Source organism: Echeneis naucrates, chromosome 5 (assembly GCF_900963305.1).
Source record: "Echeneis naucrates chromosome 5, fEcheNa1.1, whole genome shotgun sequence".
Taxonomy (NCBI): Eukaryota; Metazoa; Chordata; class Actinopteri; order Carangiformes; family Echeneidae; genus Echeneis; species Echeneis naucrates.
Window position 1 is genome coordinate 9,191,917 of NC_042515.1, and position 24,261 is coordinate 9,216,177.

The window sequence follows — 24,261 nt, forward strand, 5'->3', positions numbered from 1 at the left end:
TCTTTATCTCTCTCTCTCTGTCGCTCTGTCTGTCTGTCTGTCTTCACTTATTCTGTCTGTCTGTCTGGTATAATGGTTGCGCACACAGAGCTTTTTCTTGAGCCGCCCCCCCACCTCCCTGCAGACTCATGAATTTCAGATGAGTCAAGTCTTTCTTTAACTGAGATGTGCAGATCAAAGGCCTAAGCTGCTGTGTTACTTCTTGTTCCCTCTGTTGCTGGTATGATGTTGTCATTGTCCGTGTTTTAGGTGTAGACCAAGAGCGCACTCAGAAATGCTGCTAAGGAGCTCTTTGATTTTTATCCCCAACGTACTCATTTTCACTGCTGCTCTTTCACTTTTCAAAAACACAGCAGACCCACTATGGTATATATTACTGAGACCCTACTCAGTAATATATACCATTACCTTTTTTTTTAACTATTCAATTCATGAAGTAAATGAAGTAAATGTTGGATTACTAAAATGTATTCAAAAGCAAAACTGTTCGAAATTGGAAGTGTGTGTCAGAAAGAGAAAAATAGAGTTTCCCTGTTAGCCACGTTATGGCAAAGCAGCTTGATTGAAACGTGCAAAAGACACAAAATAGACAGCAGTTACCACCGACTAAGGGAAAAAAATCAAAAGGTCACAAGGCTGCAATCAGTTATGCTTCATTTTTGTCCACTAGCTCATGAAGAAGAATATAAAGTCAGGATTGTAAAAGACTCTTCCTGAAGGGATCGACACGCTGTCCCTCCCAGTAATTGGCTGCGGAAGCCGTGAAAGTGTTGAGTAATTGCATGTTTCTGTGTTTTAATTAGGACCGAGGCTTATTGCTTGCTGCTTCCCCAGGTGGCCTGTAAATCCACCAACACATATGAAACCAAACATCCACTGCTGGTCTGCAGGAAGAAGTGGGCTTCATTTTACCCTGTAGATAAAACCATTTCCATTCAGGTCTCATGAAACCCGATCCTTCTGACCACTGTCTGTATAGACATATGTAAAGTAACCGATCAGTCTTACAGTTTAAAAAACAAAATATCACCTTTCAAATATGTGTGTCCTTTCCTTCATTTGCATAGCTCTGATGTTCAGGGATTCACTGCGCACAAATTTAATGTAGCAGAAAAAAGACCTGTGTAATTATGTACAAATGTTTGGAATTAGTGTTTTAATTTCAATTTCTTATGATATAACTTTCATGTTTTATGTGCCTGACACACACAACATTAAACAGCTGCTGTACTGACACAAAAAGTATCCAACATCTAGATACAAAAGAAAAAAGTGAGGGTTATAAAATGTACCACTGACAAAAACTGTGATGAAAGATTATTGCTGGTATTATCCCAATCAGTGATGAAATCACTAAATGATTAATGGTGGATTCATTCTTTAGTTCATTAGTTATTAGTGTCTTTTATGCTTAGCAGTTGACAAAAATAAGTAAAAATAATGATTTTTTTTCTTCCACACTTTTGTAAGTGGACTTTGCTGTTTTTGGCGAAATGACAGGACGAAAACGTTAATTTGATTTGATTTAAGAAGACACTGACATGAGGAACTGTGTGCTATCAACTATTGGTTTATGAAATGTCATTTTGAAGGCTTGGGTTCATAATTTGGTCGTCAGCGTTTTTGAAACCGGAAGCCATATTAGGAGGAGAAGTGAGGGCGGATCTGACCTGCTCTGTTCTCTATGCTGACTACTGTATCAGGCGGGTCATCCTGTGCAGCACAGTCCATTCTCCTCTAAAAGGACATCATGTCACATCTTGTTGCATTGAAGAAGACTTGGAACTTGAGACCGAGACCATAAAAGCATAAGGCAAAGGTTCACTTGAGCTAATAAATCAAATACGACCATTTTCATATCAAACTCAAACCAATTTCACTTCTTTTTACAATAATGGAGTTGTGAAATCATCATCTTTCTTAACAACAGTTTAAGGTCACAGTGCTGATCTATATTTTGAAATATAATTTTTTGTTGTTATTATTATTTTTTTTTTTAAATGCCCACTGGGAAAAGATCATTATATTTTTTTAACTTGCAATATTGTGTATATAATTTCCATGAACAGGTTATCATGATTTGGAAATGAATCACACTGACACACATATGCAGAAGTTTAGCTTTTCAATATTCAAAGCACATATATTTGACTAGAGAAATACAAGAAATGGAATCACTCATTTGCCTTCAAAAGCTTTTGATTCTTAATAACATTCAAGTCAAGACAGATACAGTCCGCTAAGAAATGTTTAATAGGGACAGGTTCACATGCTTTAGAAAACTTTAACTAAATGTCGGATTTCAATTCAGGCCTAATGGGGTGGGACGACGTGGAAAATAGCAGGAAAGTCGTTAATATAATTCAGATTGATTTATTTAAATTTAGTCTGTCTACATTTGCCCGCTGGTTGGCCTTGTACCAGGACAGTGGTGTGTGTGTGTGTGTTTGTGTGTGTGAGAGTCTGCCTGCCAGATTATTTCTTGCCAAATCTCTGAGGTACGGCCATGCTCCAGATCTGTCCGGGGGCTGCCTCCCAGTTACGGGTATGTATCTGATCCTCTGTCACAACCTGCCCTCTGGATCCTCGGCCGAACCTGCGAGGAGGAGAAACATGAGCAGGCACTGATGTAAGACATTTTTCATTAATATTTCAAAACAGCTTTTGATGGGACCTGCACACGAACAAATATGCTGCAAGTCACAATCTGCAACTAAAAACAATTTAAGGGTTCTCATATTGTTAAACCATTTCTGTTTTTAATTGTGTGCAGCGGACTGATCATTCCTGAAATCTGATCTCCTCTCAAGTATTTCAACATGACAGCGTACTTACAATCATGTAGAAATTGTTGCACTTATTTGACTTATTGTTAATTTTTTCTGCCGATAGAAAGTAGAAAGTAGAAAGTAATGTACTCTTATTTACAGATTTCCTGCCTGCATGTCTTTTCCAAATGTATGGGAGTGATCAATGCAGGCTGACCTCTGCGGCTGATGGAGGACGGAGTTCCTGGTTTCTCTCTGAGATCCAAGCAGCAGAGCTCTCAGCACTGAGGTCAGCAGACGGCCATCGATGGCATTATCTGTGTTTTCACTCTCCTGCAGAACGCACACACAGAGAAACGTGAAGCTTGGTATCACCCCAAGTTTTCCTTGCTTTTGAATAAAATCTTCACAGAATTGCTACACACACCCTGGGGGTTGCAACTTCAGAAGGTTGTTCCTGCCAGGCGAAGGCACCTCCAGATGAATATGTTATTCCTCAAACATGAATTCCTTCTGCTCACCTTTGCCCTCATCTTTAAAACTCAGATGCATCCCACAAACATAAAACCTGATATTTCACTCATGGCATGATTCCGCTTCCCTTATCAAACTTGCAATCTTTCTCTGACAGCCTGCTGGCCACAGAATATATTACAATGTATTTCACACATGGGCTTTACATTGGTTAAATATTTCTACATCCCATTTCCATACAGTGTCTCATGGAGTGACTTGGAAAGAGCTGCCATGAAGGATGGTATGTTTTAATGCAGAATAATGTGTGCTGTGTGAAGATATGCTTCAAAATTTTACCTTTTTTTTTTGTTGAAGATGCAAATGTTATTTGAGACAGTTATATGCACAAATTGCGATATTCAAATCTCAGATTCCCTTCCTGGCCAAAGATAAACTAAGTTGAAATCTAACCACTTGTAAGGGATATGTTGTCTCACCAGCTCCAGCAGGTGGTCAGCAATGTTTTCCTCCGAGCTTCCTGGCAGGTTGTCACTTTTGTCCAGACCACTTTGGACGCGGAGAGCCTGACTGATGCCAGCCATTGCCACGAGCAGAGCCAGAAGAGTCACCACCGCAGCTGTGTCCATGGTCTCAGTCTAGAAAGGCAGCCAGGAAAGAAGACAATTCAGTTTTTTCAGATGACAGCAATCAACATCAAAGTCTGTCTTTCTGTGTCCTCTTTGAGCTGTGTCGTGGTCAGCGTCAGCGGTGGTAACATCCTGGCTCAACCTTATATACACCTGATGGGAACAGGCTGGAAGGTCCCATGAGAGCTGGAGAAGGATGCTTCTGTACAAAGGGGACCAGGGGACAGGATTCAGGAAGAACCAGCTCCTAATACGACACTTAAACAGGTCCATTTAGTAGGATAAGAGCATTAGTGATGACTGAGCACCAGAGTGCGGCCCTCAGGGTAGTGCAACACAGCTCTCCCAGTTATTAAACAGATAAATCCCTGCAAATGGACTCTGAGCCACCAGTCCCTTTCGTCTGTTAGTCCATGCTGCATCCACACAATACGTATAAACACTCATTACCTCCAATTACCCCGGCGTCACTATGAAACAGATTAGCTCAAACAAGTTTAATGATCCTTGACAACAAAGTAATTAATCTTAAAAAAAAAAAAAAAAGTTACATTTTCTTCTTGTCTAAAGCATCTGGCCAGTCCGGACCACCCTGTCAGTCCTCAGGTTGTGTCATTCATTTGATGACGCAGAACATCAGCCTCAATGTTTGTGGCTGAACATCTAAGATCAATGCTGAGGATTTTCATTTACGAAGGTGTTTATCTTAAAGATGATTAACAGGACCATAAAAAATGGTCAGCAGTGGTGTTGGGGGGGGGGGGTCACCAAAAGAGTTTGTTTACATAGTAATTAACACGCTGGAGAAGGATTTTCAGAAAGAAGCTTCGACTAAAGCAAAGAATGTCTGAGAACAAAATGTTCATATGTTAAATGTCAGCTTCCTTCATTTTGCAAATTTTAAATAAAGACAACTGTAAGGTGACACCGGCTTTTCTTACCGCCATGTGTTCACTTTGTCAGTGTGTGTGCGTGCATGTGGTAAGGCAGATTGTCACCCATTAGGTTCTTTGATGAACCAAATCTGTTGAAGTCTCATCCAGTATTGACAAGTGACTAATAATTACACACACACACACACACACACTAAACTACCATGGCAACCAGAATGACATCCAAAAGACTGTGTGGGGAATTAGTTTTCATGATAAAAATAAGAACATAAGCTTTTGGACTAGAGAAAATCGAATTTGCTTACTCTCACACGAAAATAAAAAAGTAACCCTGGACAGGTCGCCAGTCCATCACAGGGCCAACATACACACACAGACACAGACAAAGACCAACAACCACTCGCACTCAGACCTACGGATAATTTAGAGTCACCAGTTAACCCGAACATGATGTCTTTGGACGGTGGTAGGAAACCTGAGACACGGGGAGAACATGGCCACAGAAAGGCCCCAGGCCAGGAACCCAACCCATGTCCTTGTTGTAGGACGACAGCGCTAACCACTATGTTGCGCCAGAAACAACACAAGATATAATTATTGCTTCAAAGATACATGCAGGCCAAAAGGGAAAGGCTTTGAAAAAAGCACTAAAGCCTTTTTTACACTCATGTTTGTCCTTGTATCAACTCAGTGCAAAGCTACAGGCAACATTTTCAGAAGAGCAGACGGTTGAATAATTGTATTTTTTTTTTTTTTTTTTTTTTACTTACTCAATGTTTGAGTTTCAGCATCCTCTGGTGTTCTCTGAGTGAACTTCAGCTTTTTTCAACGTGCTGTCATACAACTAGGCTTCTCTTCTGATAACAATCACACAATTTGTGTCGTCAGATGGGTTTATTTTGTTTCATTTCATTTTATTTACAATGTTAAAACAGTGCAGCCAAACAAAAAAATAAGAAAATGTGGGTGGGCTGGGGGGCATCAGAACAGCAACAAGGGCTTCATGCAGCTAATACAAGATTGTCCAGCAATACCTAAAAAAAACAAGCTGACTCTTCATGCTTTATAGCCACTTCACTGATTCATGTTAGATCCAAAGAAAGTTTGTTTTGCTCTAATGAATTCTGCTCTTCTGGAAATCGTGTCTTCATGTTGTGTAAGCATTACAGGGATGTTTATCCACAGGTGTCCCAACAGATGATTTCGGACAGCATGATCTAATGAAGCCTTGTGTTCCTACGTTAGGTCATAATCTGCTACTTTCACCATAAGGCACTTGTATGCAATTAGAAATGTTAGTGCTGAGGTACTGTGACCCTGTGATGACTCAGTGATATAAGATGAGCATATAACCAGAAATAGTACAAGCATATGGACACACTTCAGCTCGGTCATTTGGAAAACAAATAATTTTACAAAGATCATGATGTCTCCTGGTGAAACATTTTTTGCATCTCAGTAAAAAAGAAAAAAATTGTTTCACCTGAAAACATAATTTAAACGCTTTAAGTTCAGTCATACATACAAGTACTGGCTTCAATGTGAGAACAAGGTTTTGTGAATTAAATAATAGGTGTGCATCCTGGGAAATTGAGTTCCTTTTATCAGCCAGGGCATATATCGAAAAATTATTTATTGGTTCATGAATTTAAATGCTCACCACGTTTGAAGTGTTGCTTCACTCTTCTGACACATTTTGGTTTCCGTGCAACATTGCTACAGTCGCTGCTATTAAAAGCTGTACCGCAGTTTTCTTTTAATTATTCAAGTTCACTGAGGAAGTCGACTATTGATGTACACCATCTGACTGAAAGATTAACAAAAAAGACAAAAAGTACAAATTTAAAAGACTTCTGACCAAGAGTGCTTTCTTTGAACATATACAATATATATTCTTTGAAGATATACAAAGAAATTGGGTGAACTTTTTTTATTGGCTTTTTCAGCCAGCCCAGAGAAATCAGCAAGCCAAGAAAACGATGACTTAACTGTTCTCCAAAACCTTTTTGGATATCTTATAATCTGACATTTTCATGTTGTTTGCCTTTGCTAACTAAAATGAAGTCCAGAAGCATCCTATTTATATAAAACTGTATTTTTTTTTCTTTTTTTCATTGCCCAGTCTTACATCTTGAGGCAAAAAAAATAGTCTGTCATCGGGCAGTGGCTTCTTCATCAGCAATGTCCAGTTGTGTCTGTAAGCTATTAATATTATTCTGTATATTTGTGCATTCATGCATGTCTTTGAGTTGTGTTTTTCTATCCCCCGCCATTGTGCCAGTCAAAGCAGGAAGTGAATATCAACGCTCCCTGTGCAGTCTGTGAAGCACAGTGAGCAGCTAGACTGCTTCTTCTGTATTTACTGTAAAAAACACAGTTTAAAGATGCACAGTACACCATCAATACACCATCAAAGGCCAGAAATCCGTGAGCTACAGTGTGGGGAAATACAGATCCAGTACTGAAGGTTTGCATGAGATTTCAATCTATCTCAATCTATACGCACTTTTTTTTTCTTTTTTTTTTTAAGTCAGTTAGTTCCAATGCAAAAGACAGAATGAATGCCACATATGCTGATTTTGAATGAGTTGAGTCAGTCAGTGCTTCAAAGAAGGTTATGAGGTCCCATCGCTCCAGTGTGTGGCCCAATCTTTTTTATGAACTCCTGAGTTCTCTGTCTGGAACTGTGGCCGGTCCCCCCGAGGAATCTTCACCGCATTGTACTGAGGCAGTTTATCTTTGTAGTGGGCCCGTCGGAAAAATCCACACTGTCAACAAAGAAAAGGAGGAAAGCAAATAGGGTTTGGAGATAGAGGATGAAAAGGAGCGAGGAAACAAAGAAGGGGAGAAAAATATGCAATTAACTCATAGGATATATGAGAATACATTTTTTTGCCCTCATTTTGGTAAACAAGATAAGGTTTGCTTTCCAATATTGTGGTTAACAGAGACTCATTCCAGTTATTGATTTAAAGTAACAGTAACAGACAAGTGACAAGAAAACTGATTTTCTCTTGGTGACTTTGTGCAAGTAGGGTGATTTCTTTAAATAAAATGCAAATCCACAAAAACACATATCCACATGCTGTTGATGTATAATTCAGCACCAGTCTTAAGAGATCCATTAACACACCAACACACTGCTGTGCTGCACACATTAATTTGATCAAAAGCATCAGCTTACAAGTTCACTCTAACACTGGTGAAAGTCAGTTGGTCATCAGTGCATCAGTGCAAGTGTTAAAAAACTGAAAAGCTCTTGCCAAGCACATCTAGAAATTTCACCACTCACTGGTGCCAGAATGAACAAGTGCAGCTAATTAAGCAACGACATCGACATTAGCAGCAAAATACAGGGCACAATAGGCATCTCGCAGCCCAGGGGGAAGCGAGGGATAGCTGTTAGGCTACTCAATAGGCCCAGATAAAACAATGCAGAGTAAAAGAAATAGTGTTGAATAAAATTTCACACATTAATACCTGCAGTGTTGCTATTTATGATCTGACAACAGTGAACAGCACCAGAGTTGCAAAGGTGTATAAGCTTAGCAATCGAAACAAGGCACAAGCAGCAGACACACAAAGGTTTTGATTTCTTTACATCTACACGGACTCCAGTAATAATGATAATTATCTGAAATGTGTGGACGATGCTTTGAATGCAAAACTTTACCCTTTGTATGTTTGGCATTTTGTATGATTCAATTCTTACTAAAATACTGGTAATCTTATTTTAGAACAACAGATCAAACTGGCTGTCAGAGAGAAACTCCGTATTGGCCAGTCAACCAAAGAACACAGAAACCCATGAGAACTGGTCTGAGAAATCACTTATTCAACATCCTAGGTACCGTTATTTTACATCTGAGTGCTTTTGTGATCATTTGTGGCATATTGTGCTCATATTTCATGCTGTAATGAACACCACCAGTCACACCAGAGTGGGTCAAGGAATAAAGCAATTGTGGCTGAGGGCTTTACCGCTTGGAGGGAGAGGAGGAGGGGAGAACAGGCCAGAGTGCAATATACTTTATATTATAGTTCTGACGCCTGCTTCTCCACCTCCGAGGGTTGGACCCCCAAATGGGCACGGTAGTACTCCGTCTCATAGTGTCGTCGCCGTTCACTGCGTTTGAAGAACCCGCACTGGGGCAACAGATCACCACAGGGAAGAAGGGAGGAGTAGAAGAGGGGAGAAAAACAATGAGAAATTGGACAGATGGGGGATTTAGAGATAAGGGAGTCCCGGGGTGGGATTTTGAAAAGATAAAACAAAGGGGGTGAGACAGAGGACGACCACAAGAACAAAAGAGGACAGATGACAGTGAGCTGGAAGAAATAAAATGATTGCACAACAGAGTAGAATAATGAAGACACAAATGACTGGACTGCCACAGAAAGTGATGGGAAAATTTGAGCATAGCAGCAAAGGGGGTGACAGGATGAACTGCATGAAACAAGAGATCTTACAGACTTTTCAGTTTAATCGTTTCGTTATCAAGGGAATCTTGTTGGTACATATTCATTTAAAGTTCCACAAACCTCCTACTACAAAAACGTTTCTGTATTATCATTGATCAAATCTATACTGACATTGTCAAAGTGTTTGGTATCTTGAGTTTGTTACCTTCCACAGTATGCAGACCAGCAGAGTCAGCAGGAGGATACCTGCCAGGACAGCTATGACGATGATCCACCAGGGGATCCAATACTGGTCAGCCAGGCCAGGTTCAGGGTAGATCATAACTGGAACCTGGAAAGAAAAGAGGAAAAATACAAGGTGCAAATTAGAAATATAGGCTATATAAATCACAGCTGGATTAACAAAGAGTATATTAAAAGACATGAAGGTGGTGCTCTGCAAGAAGTAATATACTGAGTACCTGTGCAGCAGCGTGCTTCATGATCAAGTGCTTAATGCTGGACTTGACTGTAATGTTGGCTCTGACCAGCAACTCCAGAGCACTGACTGCTGAAAACTCCTGAGAGACAGAGCGAGAGTAGACAACATTAGAAAAACCATTAAAACTAATTTAACAGCTTGACTTTAGTGCTGCGAGGGACCAATCTCAGGGCAATCTCAGTGATTCCATTCAAGTTCAGGGAGAACATGGAACCTCTTCTGGCTGCTTCTTCTGCAAAACCAGAAGAATCTTGCAGTGAAGAGAAGATGCTAACCAATGCACAACCTCTGAGTACAATGTACCTGTTACGATCAATAATTATTTCACAATAATGCCATAAACCTACAAATCCCTTCCGTACAAATATGGAAGAATTAATTAATTTTATTGTCACTATATCAACAGTACAAGGAAATTTGGTGCAGTGTTTCTTTCAATAAAATAAATACAATAGTACATAAAAAAGATATAGGAACAGAAAATATATCATTCAAGGACTATATATTTAAACATTTTGAATTTACATTAACATAGAAGAACTTTAAGAGTTCAGAATATGTGGAATATTTATTTCCACAGAAGAAACGTGCAGGTACTCAAAATCATCTTATTGGGTGTATGAAGACCATGTTGGCTGAATGATTCTTCTGTATCCATTACGCTTACACAGAAGAGCTATAAGAGCTGCAGCTGCAGATGACTCAGCGGTTGGAGCTGGCAGTGTTATTCAATGACTGATGACCTGCTTAACAGTAAAGCCTCCTCACACTTCCTATTACTCATTCTATAAATGCACTCACTTCAGTTATCACTCATACGCTCAAATAAGTACTTAAAACAGTGTGAGTGCAAGCAGCAGCTGTGACAAAAACTGAAGCTGAGAGTAATCTGCAATATGGCCCCGATGTAATGATGATGGTGATGATTTTATTTTTTTTTTACCTCTATAAAACTGCTGTTCCACAATCTGGCTTGGATCTTGAGAACAGCCTGACCAGAGAAACTATGAAGGGGACACTGGAACAAGACACAGCGAGCTGACCCTAAGAGACAGTCCTGGAAGAAAAAAAAATGCCCTGAGCACTCTTGGTAATGCTTTGAATTAAATTGGACACAGACATAAAGAGAATAGTCAATAAGTGCATGGCTAGTTTGCATTTTCTGTCTCATGTTTTTCTGCCTGTAGCAGCGAATCAATGAAGCACTCCCGCTGTCTTCTCTCTCTCTTTCCCGACTCACCAGTTTTAGTGACTTGCGTCGCTCTGAAGCTGCTACAGCTGGGGTGGTTCGTCCCACGCTGCCTTTTGCCATCACTTGACCTTCATCCTCTGGGTGTGAGCGGCGTGCTCTCCCAGCCTGGTGGAAGAAAGACATTAAGAGAAAGAAAATCTCAAAGTCTGTACAGACATGAGCTAAAACTGTATATGGGAATAAGGGATGATGTCGCTGCCATTAAATTTCTCAGCATCAATTCTTGAATTCTTGAATATTGAATCAGTGAAGCACTGATGATGTATGGATGTAGTCCTCTGTTGAATTCAGTAGGCGCATTTTGCATTTATATTTGCTGGAAGGAGAAATTCACAAATGATGGATCTATGATTTTTAGGCAAAATGAGATGAGGACAGAAGCTGAAGCTCTTATCATTTTGGAGGTGATAAAAATTGTTTAATTTTTCTGTCTCAACACAAATTACACACAAGTGGTGCTATGATGTCATAGGAGAACTGAATGACTATGACCAACATTTATCATCATTATCAAAATGTTTGTCAGTCAATTCATAATATCTATGCTGAGAAAATGCCAGAAAATATTTGAGGATATTCGTTATTATATTTATCTGATCCCAAATAATCTTGATTTCTTGCTTAGTCTGGTCCACAGCAAGAAACACACGAGTTAGGTTTAATTTTTGTTGTCAACTATAAATTAGTCTCTGAGGAAACAATGAAACTCTATAAGACATTGCTGCCTTGGCGCCCCTCAGGATGTTAATCCAACCGTGTCACTTTGTTCAGTTTAGAAATCCAGCAGAGCAATAAAAAAAAAATAAATAAATAAAAAAAAAAATCAGTTGACAGTGCCTGCAAAGGTGGACGCAGAAATAGACAGTCTTAATTTGAGGTGTTAAATGTAATTTTCCTCTAGAGGGAGAAGTGAAAACTGCCCTGATTACCTGGTGATTGACAGACAGTGGAAGCTCTGCAGGCGAGGAGCTGTGCAGTTTTAGAGGATTCAGGGCCCCGGTGGGGGTGCAGCGAGTGTTTGGATGACCCTCAAACTTCAGGCTTGTAGGATAGAGGAGCCATTTCTCATTGGCCAGTTCGTATGGCCACATGATGTTGAGGAAAGCTGATCCGAATGTCTGCAGAGCTTGTCCAGGGTTAGCCACCTGACAGCCAAAAATATATACAGTCACCGAAGAAAATAAAAATTGTTATTTTTTTTTCTCTACTTATTTCTTAAACGTAATGACTTCTATACATAACATGTAACTACAGAATTAATACACACACACACACACACACACACACACACACACACACTTGTTCCTCACCACAAACTCAAAATCCACAGGACTACCAATGTCCTCCAGACTAGTCATGGCACTCTCACCCCTCACCACTCCACTGAAGAACAGCTGGTGAGGACGAGCAAGCCTACAGTAAAACATAACATCTCATCAGTGTGTCAGGCATTTGGCAATTTTAGAAAACAACTACAATATTTTAACTTTCAAATGTCAAATAGATAGAGCAAGTCCAATGAAGGCTGAAAGCATTGTTATGAGTGTTCAGGGTTTACTCACGCACTGACAGACAGAGGGAGCTCTATCACTACTTTAGCAAATGCTGTGACTGGGACAAGGTCAGCCTGCTCACTGATACTGAGAACAAAACAATGAACAAACACAGTAATCAGTGGATGGTTTGGCCTGAATACATCAAACATCTGCAAATAAATAAGTAAACCAAAGACACAAGCAAGTAGAATAAGACAATGGTCCAAAATATAATTTTTTTCAGCTTACGTTGTCAACAGGAGATCGGCTGTCAACTCAGTGGTTTCAATGGTGATGTTTGATGTGCTCAAATTGATGGAAAATTTCAGCTGGGAGACAAACGTGTGAGTATAGTATGTGAAAACACACCAAAAAATTTCACATAAGGAAGAGGATGTTTTACTGATAATTCTGGTGATGTTTGTTCTTTGATGCATGCAGTTTTTGCTACTCTAACATTGTGTTTCAGTGGGTTCAAATTCTTAAGATGAGGATGAATTCTGGGCTACAATTAACAGTGACATCTATTATCAATTAATATTAACTTACTTTAAATATTCATTTAAATTAATACAAATTGATGGCATTGATGATGTTTCCTTACCTTAGTACCTCGTTTCACAGGGTTTCCCAGGTCACATTCAACTTGTGAGCCATTCTGGTTTGCTTGGCACCTCATCTGCAGACCACAGAGTTTTTAGTAGAAACCCACTTTCACTGACAAACTCATATCTAACACGTTAATTCAAAAGTTGGTCCAAATTTGAATGTATACCTGTGGTGGGACCCTGGAGCCGGCATAAGACAGCGTTTTTGAAAGGGAAATAAGCAACTTAGCGGCATGAGCATCATCTCCATCCTCCTCAGGATAGAGGGGGTCAGAGGGCAAGTTGGTGACGGTGATCTCCAATACCACAAGCCGCTGGTCTGACAGGGAGAACACCTGCACATTATCTTCATCTCTACGGAAAAGGCAAAGAAGACAGCAGCGATGGAGATTACAACACACATTTACAGTTGACTGAAGCAAAGCAGCACCCTCTGAGGTCTAGTTTTTGGAAAATACTTGGAAAATACTTTGGAAAATTGCCCGTATTAGTGTGAGTGGTTATTTGTCTCTGTCTGTCTCTGGTAGTTGGTCCTGCGATGGACTAGCAACCTGTCCAGGGTGTAACCAGCCCTCATCCAATGTGAGCTGGAATTGGCTCTAGCACCCCCACAATCCAGAAAGGTATAAGCAGTAGAAAATGAATGAATTAATGCACAAGTAAAAGAAATAGCTATTACATTCTCAAGCACATCATTTTGTTATATAAGACACAGGAAGATTTTAAAAGTCATGCACCACCTATCAATGTTATATAATTATTATTAATCTGTTTTTAAGTGAAAATTTGAGAATCGTTGAAAAACATTGTGAAGATGTCACTTTGGTCAATTCTGACATTTGTGATATTTCTCACTGTTTTCAAAATGTGTTAGTTAATTTAACAGTCATCTGTAGGTGCACTTTTATTTTTAAGCCGTTTAACTATTTAGTACATTTGCCTAATTGTAGTTTTATTTAATTACATTTTCAATCAATATCAATTCAGGACTTGTTCTGCTATTCCCACTCTAATATTGGATTCACTTCAGTAAAAAGCCCTGAATGCCTCCTCCACCGCTTACTACTAACATATACACCATTTACTGACATCAAATAAATGCAATCATGTGATGCAATGTTCACACATTAAGAAAATACACACAATTAAAATTCACCTTATTCTGCGCATAATGTTTGTGCAGGGTTTAGATTCCTGTGTAAACCGTTTCTAAGGCAACAGACTACATTATAAACTCCACCTTCCCACACAGGATGAGTAAGGCAGACACTAACTTTGGCAGTGGGGTGAAGAGGTCGGAGGTCAGAGGTCGTGTTCCAAACTGGTGGGTCAGCTTCAGGTTGCTCTGGCAGATTTTGTCGTGGCCACATCCCTCACGCAGGAAGTTTACCTTAAGGGGAAAAACAAGGAAGACATGAGGTTTTCCCTGTCAGTGTAAAAATGTGAAAGTATAAATATCAGTTATCAAGACAGAATTAAATAAGGTAGAAATGTTTATATTAAAATGGGATTTTATTGGATTACACTTTCTACATTTATGTAATTAAAGTACAATGATTCAGAGGTCCTCAGAAAAGAAATTATTATATAAATCTTTAACTTTTTTTTAATGGAAATAGGATAATGTGATATGCCCATGAAGATGAATCCTGAAAATCATTCTGCATCTTTTTTGTTACAGACCTCAGAATAGAGTTTATTTGAAGGAGTAACACTCAGTATAGGTGGCAGCGTCTCCAGCCTCTTGACACCTGAGTGTCTACGTGGTGGCACAGGCTTGATAGTGTGCGTTATTGCCAATGAGATGGGGCGCAGTTTGTCCTGGATGTTCTCCTGCAGAGACAGAGATTATAAAAATGTTCAATGATCAACTAAATATTTATTAGAGAAGCGGGTAATATGGGAGATTTTTGAAGCATTTTGAGATTTGTTTGTCTAATTATAGAATTAAAAAATATTTAGGACAGCAAAACTTGAACAAATCTGAGTGACGGACATGGACTTGGAAGATGGCGGAGGTGCAAACAGGGTGCATCTGCCTTCGCAGCTCCACCTCTTCAGTCTGGGTATACTCTGGCTCGAGTGAACTGTGACCCAGGAAGGTAACGCGGTGCGGGAGACCGAGCTTCCTGCGCTCTATGTCAGCTTCAAAGTGCACCACCAGGGCTTGAAGGGAGTGAAATTGGGGTAATGCAAAAGGAGAGAGAGAGAAAGGTTGAAATAGAGAAGTGTCAGGACACACACAGAGAGCACTTTAAGAGCTCACCAGGGACGAAACATAATTGAACCCCCCATCTTGGGGAATATAGTATAACACAGCTGTCATTTAATCATAATAAGCTCTAATGTTACCCCACAGATAAGGGCTCTTTCCACTGTAAATAGAAAGGCCTCCTGTCACTGTGAAGGGTGATATGAAGTCCCACACTGGAGAGGAACAAAAATGGTTGTGAAAACTGACATGTGACTTACTAATATGTAATGAGTAGTGCACTGGGTGGGTTAGGAAGGCAAAGCAGGCCTTGACCTCCACACTAAAAAGGCAGATTGTCAACAGAACAGAAAAACTATCTCAGTTTTCACATTTTCATTCATGTCACAAAATAGTACAGGGTTGTTTGCCAAATCATCTTTTTAAAATCTGGTTTTAGTTCATTTATCCTGGATGTTTTCTTACCAGACTCCATCTCTGCCCTTGCAGTTATACTGTTTGAGATCAATGTAATGTGGGTCCAGAGATACTTCTCTGACCACATGAATGACTGGGCGAGACCTTGGAGACACATACACATGAATAATGATAGTATAACGAATTAGAAATATGCAGCTTTTATGATAAAACTTTTTACAAAACTATTTTACAAGTTTTAAGTTTCATGTCTGCTTAAATGAAAAAAAATCCACAACAGATTTTGATATTTAGTGCCACACAGCTAAAAATGATCAAACATTTCTCACCTGAAAAGGACCACTGCATCATTAAGAGAGCCCACTGCAATGTCTGGATACTGGTTATTATCAACATCCAGACCACCTGAGATGGAGTATCCAAAACGTTTCACATCAAAGTCACGACCATCCAAGACCTGGTGTCAAAAAAAACAACTCACTCATTTAATCATTTATCCATTTAGTCTTTGGATTTTTTTATTCTTCTTTTCATCTTTTCTTTTGGCCATTCACTCCTTTGTCATTTAAATCTTTTACTCACCTGAGCAGGTTTTGTTTCAATTCCAGCATCTGAGCCTCTGTAGATGAAAACTTTGCCATCTCCATCAAACGGTGCTCCCACAGCGATATCTGGACACACACATGCAGGATTTGGTGCTTCAAGTCCATAATTTACTCCTTTTTTTTTTTTTTTTGAGATTTACTGATCTGGTTGGGTCAAGATTAGTTGGTTCTGAAGACATCGTTCTCACCTCTGTATCCGTCCTGGTCCAGATCACCAATGCTGCTGACTGTCATACCAAACATGGAGTCATATGTCCCATTAAGACGGATTGGCTGAGCCTGATCGTCCCAGTGGCCAAAGGGATTCAAATATACATAAACAGCGCCACCAATCTCTGCTTTACGGTCAAAGAAGTTCGGAGCGCCAACAATCAGATCTGTCCAGCTAAAGACCGTACCAGGAACAGATAGTCAGACTCAACTCAAAGAACATTTTTTCCTATCGGAAAGGTTCAAATTGGGTACTTTTCATCTGTCATACGAGTACAGGCCAAAAGTTTGGACATAATTTCCTAATAATTTGAATGAGAATGTGTGTCCAAACTTTTGGCCTGTACTGTATATGGTTAATTTAATAACTAACCCTAATATTTTGTCTTATGATGCTTATCTCTTCAGACTTTATATTCAGGATCTCCTCACCCGTCATTGTTCAGATCCGTTGTAGCTACAGAGTACCCAAATGAAGATGCTAACTCCTCCCCCCAGAAAATGTGCTGCGGGACCAGCCGGTACACATTGTCCTTCCTCAGCAGCAACACAGCCCCAGTGTGATTGGCCCTGGGTGCACCAGCCACAAAGGTCAGCTCGCCAAGGCTCATTATCCCCATGGCCGAGTCCACCGAAAATCCTAGAAGATGGAAAAGAGGGAGAAGGGTGAAGGAGAAGGAAGAGGAAGGGTCAAGGGTTAGTATTGACAGAGGGATCCAGAGGCTCATGTGCTCTCAGTGCAACATGTTCTGCTCATCTTCTTACTAATGAAATGTTTGCCTTAAGTGAGTATTGATTTTATGCCAAACTCTTGATGGGTGTGAATTTCCCACATGCTGTGTTTGCTAGAGGGAGGCAAAGGGGCAAGTGGATGGATGCGTGTCCAAGATTAAGAGCAAAAGGGCAAAAGGAGATGTATTAGGCTGCTCCTAAAGTCTCATGAGATTCATGATGCTGCTGCTCTGAATCAGTCGCCTATGGGAAGGCAGTATTGTAACGACAGCAGGTGGATATTAATCAGAATTATAGCCTAAAGCATCTATCTTTTCTGTGAGTGGGCATTGTGTATGTGTGTGTGTGTGTATAAAGGAATGCGAGGATGAATGTGTTTGCATGTAAATCAAGTAAGGCGAGGGAGTGAACAAGTGGTAGGGGGGAGGGGTCTGCCTGTTTGCTTCATGACAAGATTGTGTTTTCATATCAAGCTGTGAAAAATTGCACATTATATCAAACATTTCACCCAAACAGAAGCAACCACATGCATTTGCTTCACTAGTTAAAAAAAACATGCTGAGGGTGTGAAAAGGCAGGATAATCCATGAGGACATTTGTTAGTCCTGAGTAAACATGCAGAGGAATACAACAGAGACAAACAGTGAGCAGCTCCAGGGTGGCAGGTGTGGAATGCAACAGGCATCGCAACTCCTGTTTAAAAAAAAAAAAAAAAAAAAACCTCACAGACAAAAGGTGCTACTTTTTCCAAACTGGGTGGCTTTTAACACGCCGACTCACTACAAGCTCGACGCTATAAAACTAAATGGGGAATGGGAGCTTAACACTGCAAAGGGCTTTTAAAAGGGTTGGGGTCCCTGCATCTGCCTGCCAAAGGTGGGGCCGGCAGTATCTGAGCAATTTCAATAAATGGTCCCGTTTCGCCACATTTCATAGACCTAATAAATTCTTATATGAGCGTTTATCCTAGGATTTCTGAGTAACTGTTTCTCTGCGTGTTACTTTCTCTTCAATTTGGACAAATGTAGAGACAGAAAAAGAGATGGTAAACCTTATATATGAAACATGAAAACCTAGACAACCTTGTTTCTGTTACCTAAACCCATTATATGCACGTGGGCTGATTTGGCCTTGGTCCTGGGAGAATCGGCTGTATGCCTTTATTTATCCTGGAATTTTACACCATTGATTTACTGTTTTTATCAAACAACTGGAATCCTGTGCCATGTGAAATTACATAACTGTTAAGAAATTGGAAGCATAACAACACTGTCATTTAATAAGCATGCATGGGTGTGGCATATCATCTGGTTGGGATCTGGTGAAGCGTGAGTTATGATGATAGCTAAAGGTCATGTGGGAATTAGTGTTGTCAAGGAGATGGCTCAATATGGTGAGTAGGAGAGTAAAAAGGCTTGGAGGTATGTGAATAAAGAGAGTTATTGCCGATCCACACTTTGTGAGAATTAAGTACTGGAACCAAGCAATAAAAACAAAAAATCCTGGTTAGAAGAAAACAATAGTCTCTACATAAAGACAATAACTAATGCAAACCAAGTGTCCTAGAATATTAACGCCAGTCCAGCTGAAATAACTCCACAACTACATTCATCATCCCCAGAGGACGATTCCTTCTGATCATGTGACTTTTCCTCAGCACTGATGATAGATCTCTTTAATGATAATTTCTTCATCTACTGGACAGACTGGTCATTCTTGGCTCCATAATGACTCTCCCAAAAAAGTTCAATGACCTTTTATCTGGGAACATCAGCAGGCCAAATTTTTAAATCATCCAATGCTTTATGACTTCATACCTGTAAAACTAATAATACTCTCCCATACGCTCCCAGCTGTAATTTGTGCAATCAAAAATGTAGCCAACTACATAAACAACATAAATACTTAACATCAGCATGTTAGCATTGGAATTATGAGCATGTTAGGATGCTGATGGCAGCGTTTGGCTTCACAAATATAACTTGGTTTTGTTTGGTAGTTTAACTCCTCTTATCAGTAAATTAACCACAATCAACGGGAAAACAACCACCACCTGGAACGCTTTGTATCAACACACACATGCAGACTGACAGACTAACTCAGTACACTGCAGACAGATCTACAGAGAGAACAGATAAACACCCTGCTGCTACTCAAAGAGACAACCATCTTTACAATTTGACCGCTAGTTACAAAAAGAACAAAAATAATAAATTGTTACATTAAAACAAAGAAATTAAATTAACTTTGATTGGGGTTACATTCCCGGGCTTGGATGGCTGTCTCTTTACAACAGTAAAGGTGATTTTATCTCATGGTGTACATAGAATACACACTGAAATCTAAAGACGCAGACAAAGTGAAATTAGCAGAAAAGATTAAAACAAAGACAGAAATGAGGGTTGGACTATTTCAACCCCAAGCCCAGTCCAGTCCAAAGAATAACATCTCACGCCTACAAACCTAAGTAGCTATTATGAGCTACATCCTCAAATGGTGTGGGCCGGCTGGAGGGCTCCAGAGTTTTGTACAGCAGTGCATCTTCAACAGGGCTAGCCATGAACAAGAGCCCTATGGCCCAAGACAGGGAAAGAACGAAAGAAAGAGAAAGAGAGAAAAGGGAGGAGTGTGGGAGGGGAGTGATGGGGTAGTGAAATGGTGAGGACGAAAAAAAAAAAGAATGAAGGGAAAGAAAAAAGGGAAAAGGGAGGTGCAGGTGAGACAAGCTGTGATTGTTTTGGGTTTTTTTTGTCTTTGTGGGACCAGGTGAGGGATTTTTTCCTGCAAAAAAAAAAAACAAAACAAAAAACTGACCTCAGACTGTACCCGGACGTTACACCCACCCATCAAAGGTTTCTTATTTTCTAAGAAAATTAAAAAATATTGTCCCAAGAATACCAAAAGAAGCTCTGGACTTATTTGACATGTGCACCCACATTCACATGAGAAATGTGGGGGGGGGGTGTCACATGTAATCAAATCATCTTTTTGAGTCACACAGACTCAGCCAGAAGTAATCACCAGGGAATGACTGAGAAACTAAAAGACGTTTTCTCACAGTCAGTCAGAGGCAGTTTGGCTGTGACTGTTGCCAGCTCCTGGGGTTATGACAGTCATGTCAGGGGACAGTCTGAGCCCTGCTGCCCCCCCACCCCCCTCCTCCAACCATTCCTTCCTCCGCTGTGCGCAGGCAGCAAGGAGCAGGGAGGGCAAGTCCTACCCAGGTAACTGTGGTAAGGCACAGGGATGAGCTGAGCATTAAGTTGTTTCTGATCTGCCACCTCGTACGGTCCGTCGTCATAGAAACCGAGGTCAAGCAGAGTCTGGTTTAGGAGCTGGACTCGTATTTCACCTACAATGGAAATATTTGAGGGCACAGCAAAGCAACAGCACCACAATGACAAAAGACACAGGAGTACAGATCATGATGCTTATTGTCTCAAAATACACACATGCATAGCTACACATTTATACCTATGAATGTACATGTTGTATATGCCCTGTACAGCCTACAGACAAAGTTGGAAGAGAGTCACACAAGACTGATTCTTTAACTTCACTGAAATCAGAACTACCAATCATATCTGGCAGACAAAATGTAAATTATGACAACACAATATACATCAGTTCAGTAACTAGTTACTGCATTAGATCAATGTAAGTGCTTTCCATGAATAACTGAAAACTGTTGTGGCGAATATTTCCAGTGTCAAATTATGAGATTGGTTTATGAAGTAATATCCTGACAGCAGTAAGCTTTCTTTGTTTACTACAAAAATATGCAATTTTAAAGGTTCAGCCTCACCATTAAAGGAACAGCTATATTTTTAGGTGCATTAGATCGCTTCTTTCTCGTCAGAAGCAACAACTTTCTGCTGATTGTTTGAAATAAGGAACTGTTGTTTAACTTAAGAATGGATTTAACAGAGATAAGTTAATTTTGTAGTTAGACTAAACAAACTGACAGTTGGATATAGTTTCACATTTAACAGATACCTTCTTAAAAGGCCATATTAACAGCATTGATGAAATTGTTTTGAGTCTGTTCGATCATTGCAAAATGTTGAATTATTTGTTTAAATCTGGAAAACAAAAGGAAAGTATCTGAATCATAGTAATTGGATTCTGTCCTCTGGGAGGGTAAAAAACACAAGCTGTTAGCCATAGTATCTTTCAAAAGCAATATATGCAGGAAGAGTCAACAATTTGTTGCCACCTAGTACATAAAAGCATTAACAATTTCTCCTGAGAAATAAAGCATATCCATAATGCCTTCTTCGAGCTCACCTTTCCAGTTGTATGTTCCCGGAGCACCAAACAGAATGAAATTGTTATCTGGGGTGAAACTGGCTGACAGGCCTTGCTGACAGAAACCAAACTGTTCGTGTCCCTGCGGCCGTCCCTCACAGAACTTCCACTCCCCTCCATCCAGGTCATCTCTCTCTGTCAGGTCCTCGCTTAGGACGTAACAGCGTCCGATGGGGTCACGAGTCTCTGAGGGTTGACTTACACGCTGTCTGAGCTCATACAGGTGAGCACAGGTCTGCAAAGAAATAACAAATTTCATTCTTTCATATTTACTTACTTTTTGGAGGTGACAAATAAATGAATAATTATAATAAAGTTATAAAGAGTCATTCAACACAATGTAACACAGAAACCAAAGCTGAAGATGTGCACAATAGCTTATCTGCACTTACCACCACCTTCCCTCCAATCCCCTGACTTTTGACAGTGACGCCCAGCCACTGGTTGTCTTTGCTCTCTCTGTCCTGACTCACTGAGATCGAACACAGAGGGAAAGTATGCAATCAGCATTTTTTATTTCTTTTTTTTTTTTTTTTACACAAGGGTCATTCAGGCTCAATTTACAATCTACTTTTCTGTGTGACCCACATTTAGAGTACAGACATTTCAGTGTTAACATTCGTTTTTAAATAGAGTGACATACATACTGAAATGATCAAAGGACCTAGAGAGGCTTAATCTGAATGTCTGGCATGGCATTTTGCTCAGAAATTACATATAAATTTCTTCACTGACTGTCTCTTATTGTCCATCAATCAACTAATCCTTTCAGTTCTACCAAAAACTCACCGTCTCCATCAATATCCACTCGCTCACAGTCGTACTCCTCTGGTGTGATTGGACACCTGAACAGGGCTCCAGGCCGACTACCCCTCAGTGGACCCCGGCCTGCTGCCTGCGGCGCCCCCACCAGGATCCTAAGGGAGCATCAGTCATATTGAATTGTAATAGGTGATGCCCAAGACTGACGGCTGGTGTCTCACATCTTTGAACATATGTTTCTGAACACTCACAAAAGATACACTAAATGCAGTTAAAATGCCATCAAGGATACTTGCATATCAAAACTTTTAAGTATGACTATTGTGTGCGTGTCTTTACATAAAAAAATAAGCATAAGCTGAAGCTAATTGTTCTGTGTTTAATGCAATGACTAAAGGTAACCCAAGATTAAACATGAAATATCCTGAAAGTGACCATTATGCACTTGACTTTTGGCAGCTTTCTTGCAATAAAAGTCCTCAGTGAACCAAAGCCACCATTACTCTTAAGTAAAAACACTTGCCACTCAAGCTAAACAATTCAAGTCCTGCAGACACTACTTATAGTTGAGCTGTCACATTATTTTCACTTTCACTTGACTAAAAACTTCAAAACAAAGTCTGCTGTAGATTTACTATCAAAGAAAGGACAGGTTTTATTCTCAGTGAGGTGGTTGCTGGTATTCTGGGGCCCATGTCACTGCCGTCTACCTTATTAGGACTGACTGTTTCAGACTGGGATGCTATTTAAAAACTGAGTGTTGGGCCACATTCCACCCAACACTGTCAGCCGTGGCATACTGTATGCAAAGAAGACTCTGGTTAACTGAGGGAGTGCAGAGAGATTGGAGAATGTAAAATTGAAACAAAAAAGGTCAAGGTAATGAGAGGATTAAAATATAGAGAGAGAAAATCTAAATTTGAAAATGGCAGTTAGAATATGCCTACAGACTAGATTTAATTATATCAGTGACTTTGACAGAGAGAATGCTTTGCTCTGTAGTGTGACTAACTAGCTGCAATTCCTGACAGAAAAGTTCCCTCCACCAGCCCCCCTTCATATCTACCTTGTTGTGTACACACTTAAATTAGCTCTATCTCTGTGGCTGGGAAGTGTTTTTCACTTATAAATACAGTGCAGAAAGCTGATAGTCCTGCACAGGGCACACAAAAAACAGAGAAGGGGACGTCTGAGTGATCTCAGAGAGGGATCCATAATATAAATGTTGTTGTGCAGCAACTCCCATTCTACCCTACTCTTGTAAAAATGTTGGATTCAGCACATGAAATGCATCTGAAAATGGCTGCACTAAAATATTCTTTATGTGTATCCTTTCCTTGCCTACTGAGTTTTATCAGCAACACATCCAACAGGTGGCAACAGCGCAGACATAAACCTATTTACAACAGTGTGGACTTAAATGATCTTAATGTTTAGTTTAACCTACAACTACAACAGCTGTCTCCCGGTTTTAATGAGTAGTTTTTAGGGGCTCTCTGTACATCTGAGAAAATCCATGTTGGCTTGTCAGTGAAAGATTTTGGTCCAAAGTAAAATCTTTCATGGCAAAACTAACGCCGCTCATCCAACATTAATTTTACTGTCACCAACATGTAAAAGTGTTATGTCAACTAGGATGCCACGATATCTTACGCAAATGACCAAAATGTGAACTCATCATCGAGCCTGAAATGCTAAATCATCATATACATAATGTTAGCATGTCATCAGTGTTAGCATTTATCACAGCTGATGTCATCTTAGGTAAGATAAAAACGTTGTCGTCTACTTCTTACCTAGTACGATCATGTATGTCCTCATATGGATGTCACAGATTGATGCCCAAAATGAAAAAATACGGAACAAGGAAAAACTGGATAAAACACCTTGTCAGCCTGGCAAAGAGGAGAGGTAAGCAACAGCTACTGCACTGTCAAACTAATTTTACACAAA

General features: G+C 39.9%; 2 protein-coding genes and 1 long non-coding RNA gene across 6 annotated transcripts in view; 1 reads left to right on the forward strand and 2 right to left on the reverse strand.

Moving 5' to 3' along the window:
* Positions 1-2,114: 2,114 nt before the first annotated feature.
* On the reverse strand, positions 2,115-6,563 carry npffl (neuropeptide FF-amide peptide precursor like). Its single transcript, XM_029501667.1, has 4 exons — positions 6,425-6,563; positions 3,722-3,880; positions 2,986-3,101; positions 2,115-2,596 (listed from the first exon to the last, which is right to left on the reverse strand). The coding sequence occupies exons 2-4, from the start codon at positions 3,869-3,871 to the stop codon at positions 2,476-2,478; spliced, it is 387 nt and encodes a 128-aa protein (XP_029357527.1). The 5' UTR covers positions 3,872-3,880; positions 6,425-6,563; the 3' UTR covers positions 2,115-2,475.
* Positions 2,936-4,451, forward strand: LOC115043325 (uncharacterized). Its single transcript, XR_003840728.1, has 3 exons — positions 2,936-3,057; positions 3,485-3,525; positions 3,725-4,451. It is a non-coding gene; the product is annotated as an uncharacterized LOC115043325 (long non-coding RNA).
* The window catches only part of itga7 (integrin, alpha 7), a 30,419-nt gene continuing 11,797 nt past the window's right edge, over positions 5,640-24,261 (reverse strand). The window contains exons 2-26 of one of the 4 annotated variants that reach the window (XM_029501665.1): positions 22,336-22,463; positions 21,939-22,018; positions 21,526-21,781; positions 20,459-20,590; positions 16,939-17,146; positions 16,485-16,681; positions 16,274-16,362; positions 16,021-16,148; positions 15,740-15,835; positions 15,535-15,596; positions 15,059-15,228; positions 14,746-14,895; positions 14,337-14,452; positions 13,230-13,416; positions 13,059-13,133; positions 12,704-12,783; positions 12,482-12,559; positions 12,230-12,332; positions 11,849-12,064; positions 10,908-11,024; positions 10,611-10,724; positions 9,648-9,746; positions 9,392-9,517; positions 8,746-8,910; positions 7,405-7,532 (exon numbers count right to left, since the gene is read on the reverse strand). In XM_029501665.1, the coding sequence (XP_029357525.1) occupies positions 8,800-8,910; positions 9,392-9,517; positions 9,648-9,746; positions 10,611-10,724; positions 10,908-11,024; positions 11,849-12,064; positions 12,230-12,332; positions 12,482-12,559; positions 12,704-12,783; positions 13,059-13,133; positions 13,230-13,416; positions 14,337-14,452; positions 14,746-14,895; positions 15,059-15,228; positions 15,535-15,596; positions 15,740-15,835; positions 16,021-16,148; positions 16,274-16,362; positions 16,485-16,681; positions 16,939-17,146; positions 20,459-20,590; positions 21,526-21,781; positions 21,939-22,018; positions 22,336-22,463 (3,118 nt within the window). In that variant the 3' untranslated portion in view covers positions 7,405-7,532; positions 8,746-8,799. Of the gene's footprint in view, positions 7,533-8,745; positions 8,911-9,391; positions 9,518-9,647; positions 9,747-10,610; positions 10,725-10,907; positions 11,025-11,848; positions 12,065-12,229; positions 12,333-12,481; positions 12,560-12,703; positions 12,784-13,058; positions 13,134-13,229; positions 13,417-14,336; positions 14,453-14,745; positions 14,896-15,058; positions 15,229-15,534; positions 15,597-15,739; positions 15,836-16,020; positions 16,149-16,273; positions 16,363-16,484; positions 16,682-16,938; positions 17,147-19,701; positions 19,810-20,458; positions 20,591-21,525; positions 21,782-21,938; positions 22,019-22,335; positions 22,464-24,261 lie in introns of all 4 variants that reach the window. The other 3 variants (XM_029501662.1, XM_029501663.1, XM_029501666.1) reach the window with 3 other exon arrangements.

What these genes read in the sequence shown, in the direction of transcription:
- npffl (XM_029501667.1), bottom strand. Translation starts at nt 3,871, where the DNA reads ATGGACACAGCTGCGGTGGTGACTCTTCTGGCTCTGCTCGTGGCAATG. An exon ending in CTGACCACCTGCTGGAGCTG is followed by an intron (nt 3,102 to 3,721) that starts GTGAGACAACAT and finishes TGCGTTCTGCAG; the next exon opens with GAGAGTGAAAACACAGATAA. An exon ending in GTCCTCCATCAGCCGCAGAG is followed by an intron (nt 2,597 to 2,985) that starts GTCAGCCTGCAT and finishes TCCTCCTCGCAG; the next exon opens with GTTCGGCCGAGGATCCAGAG.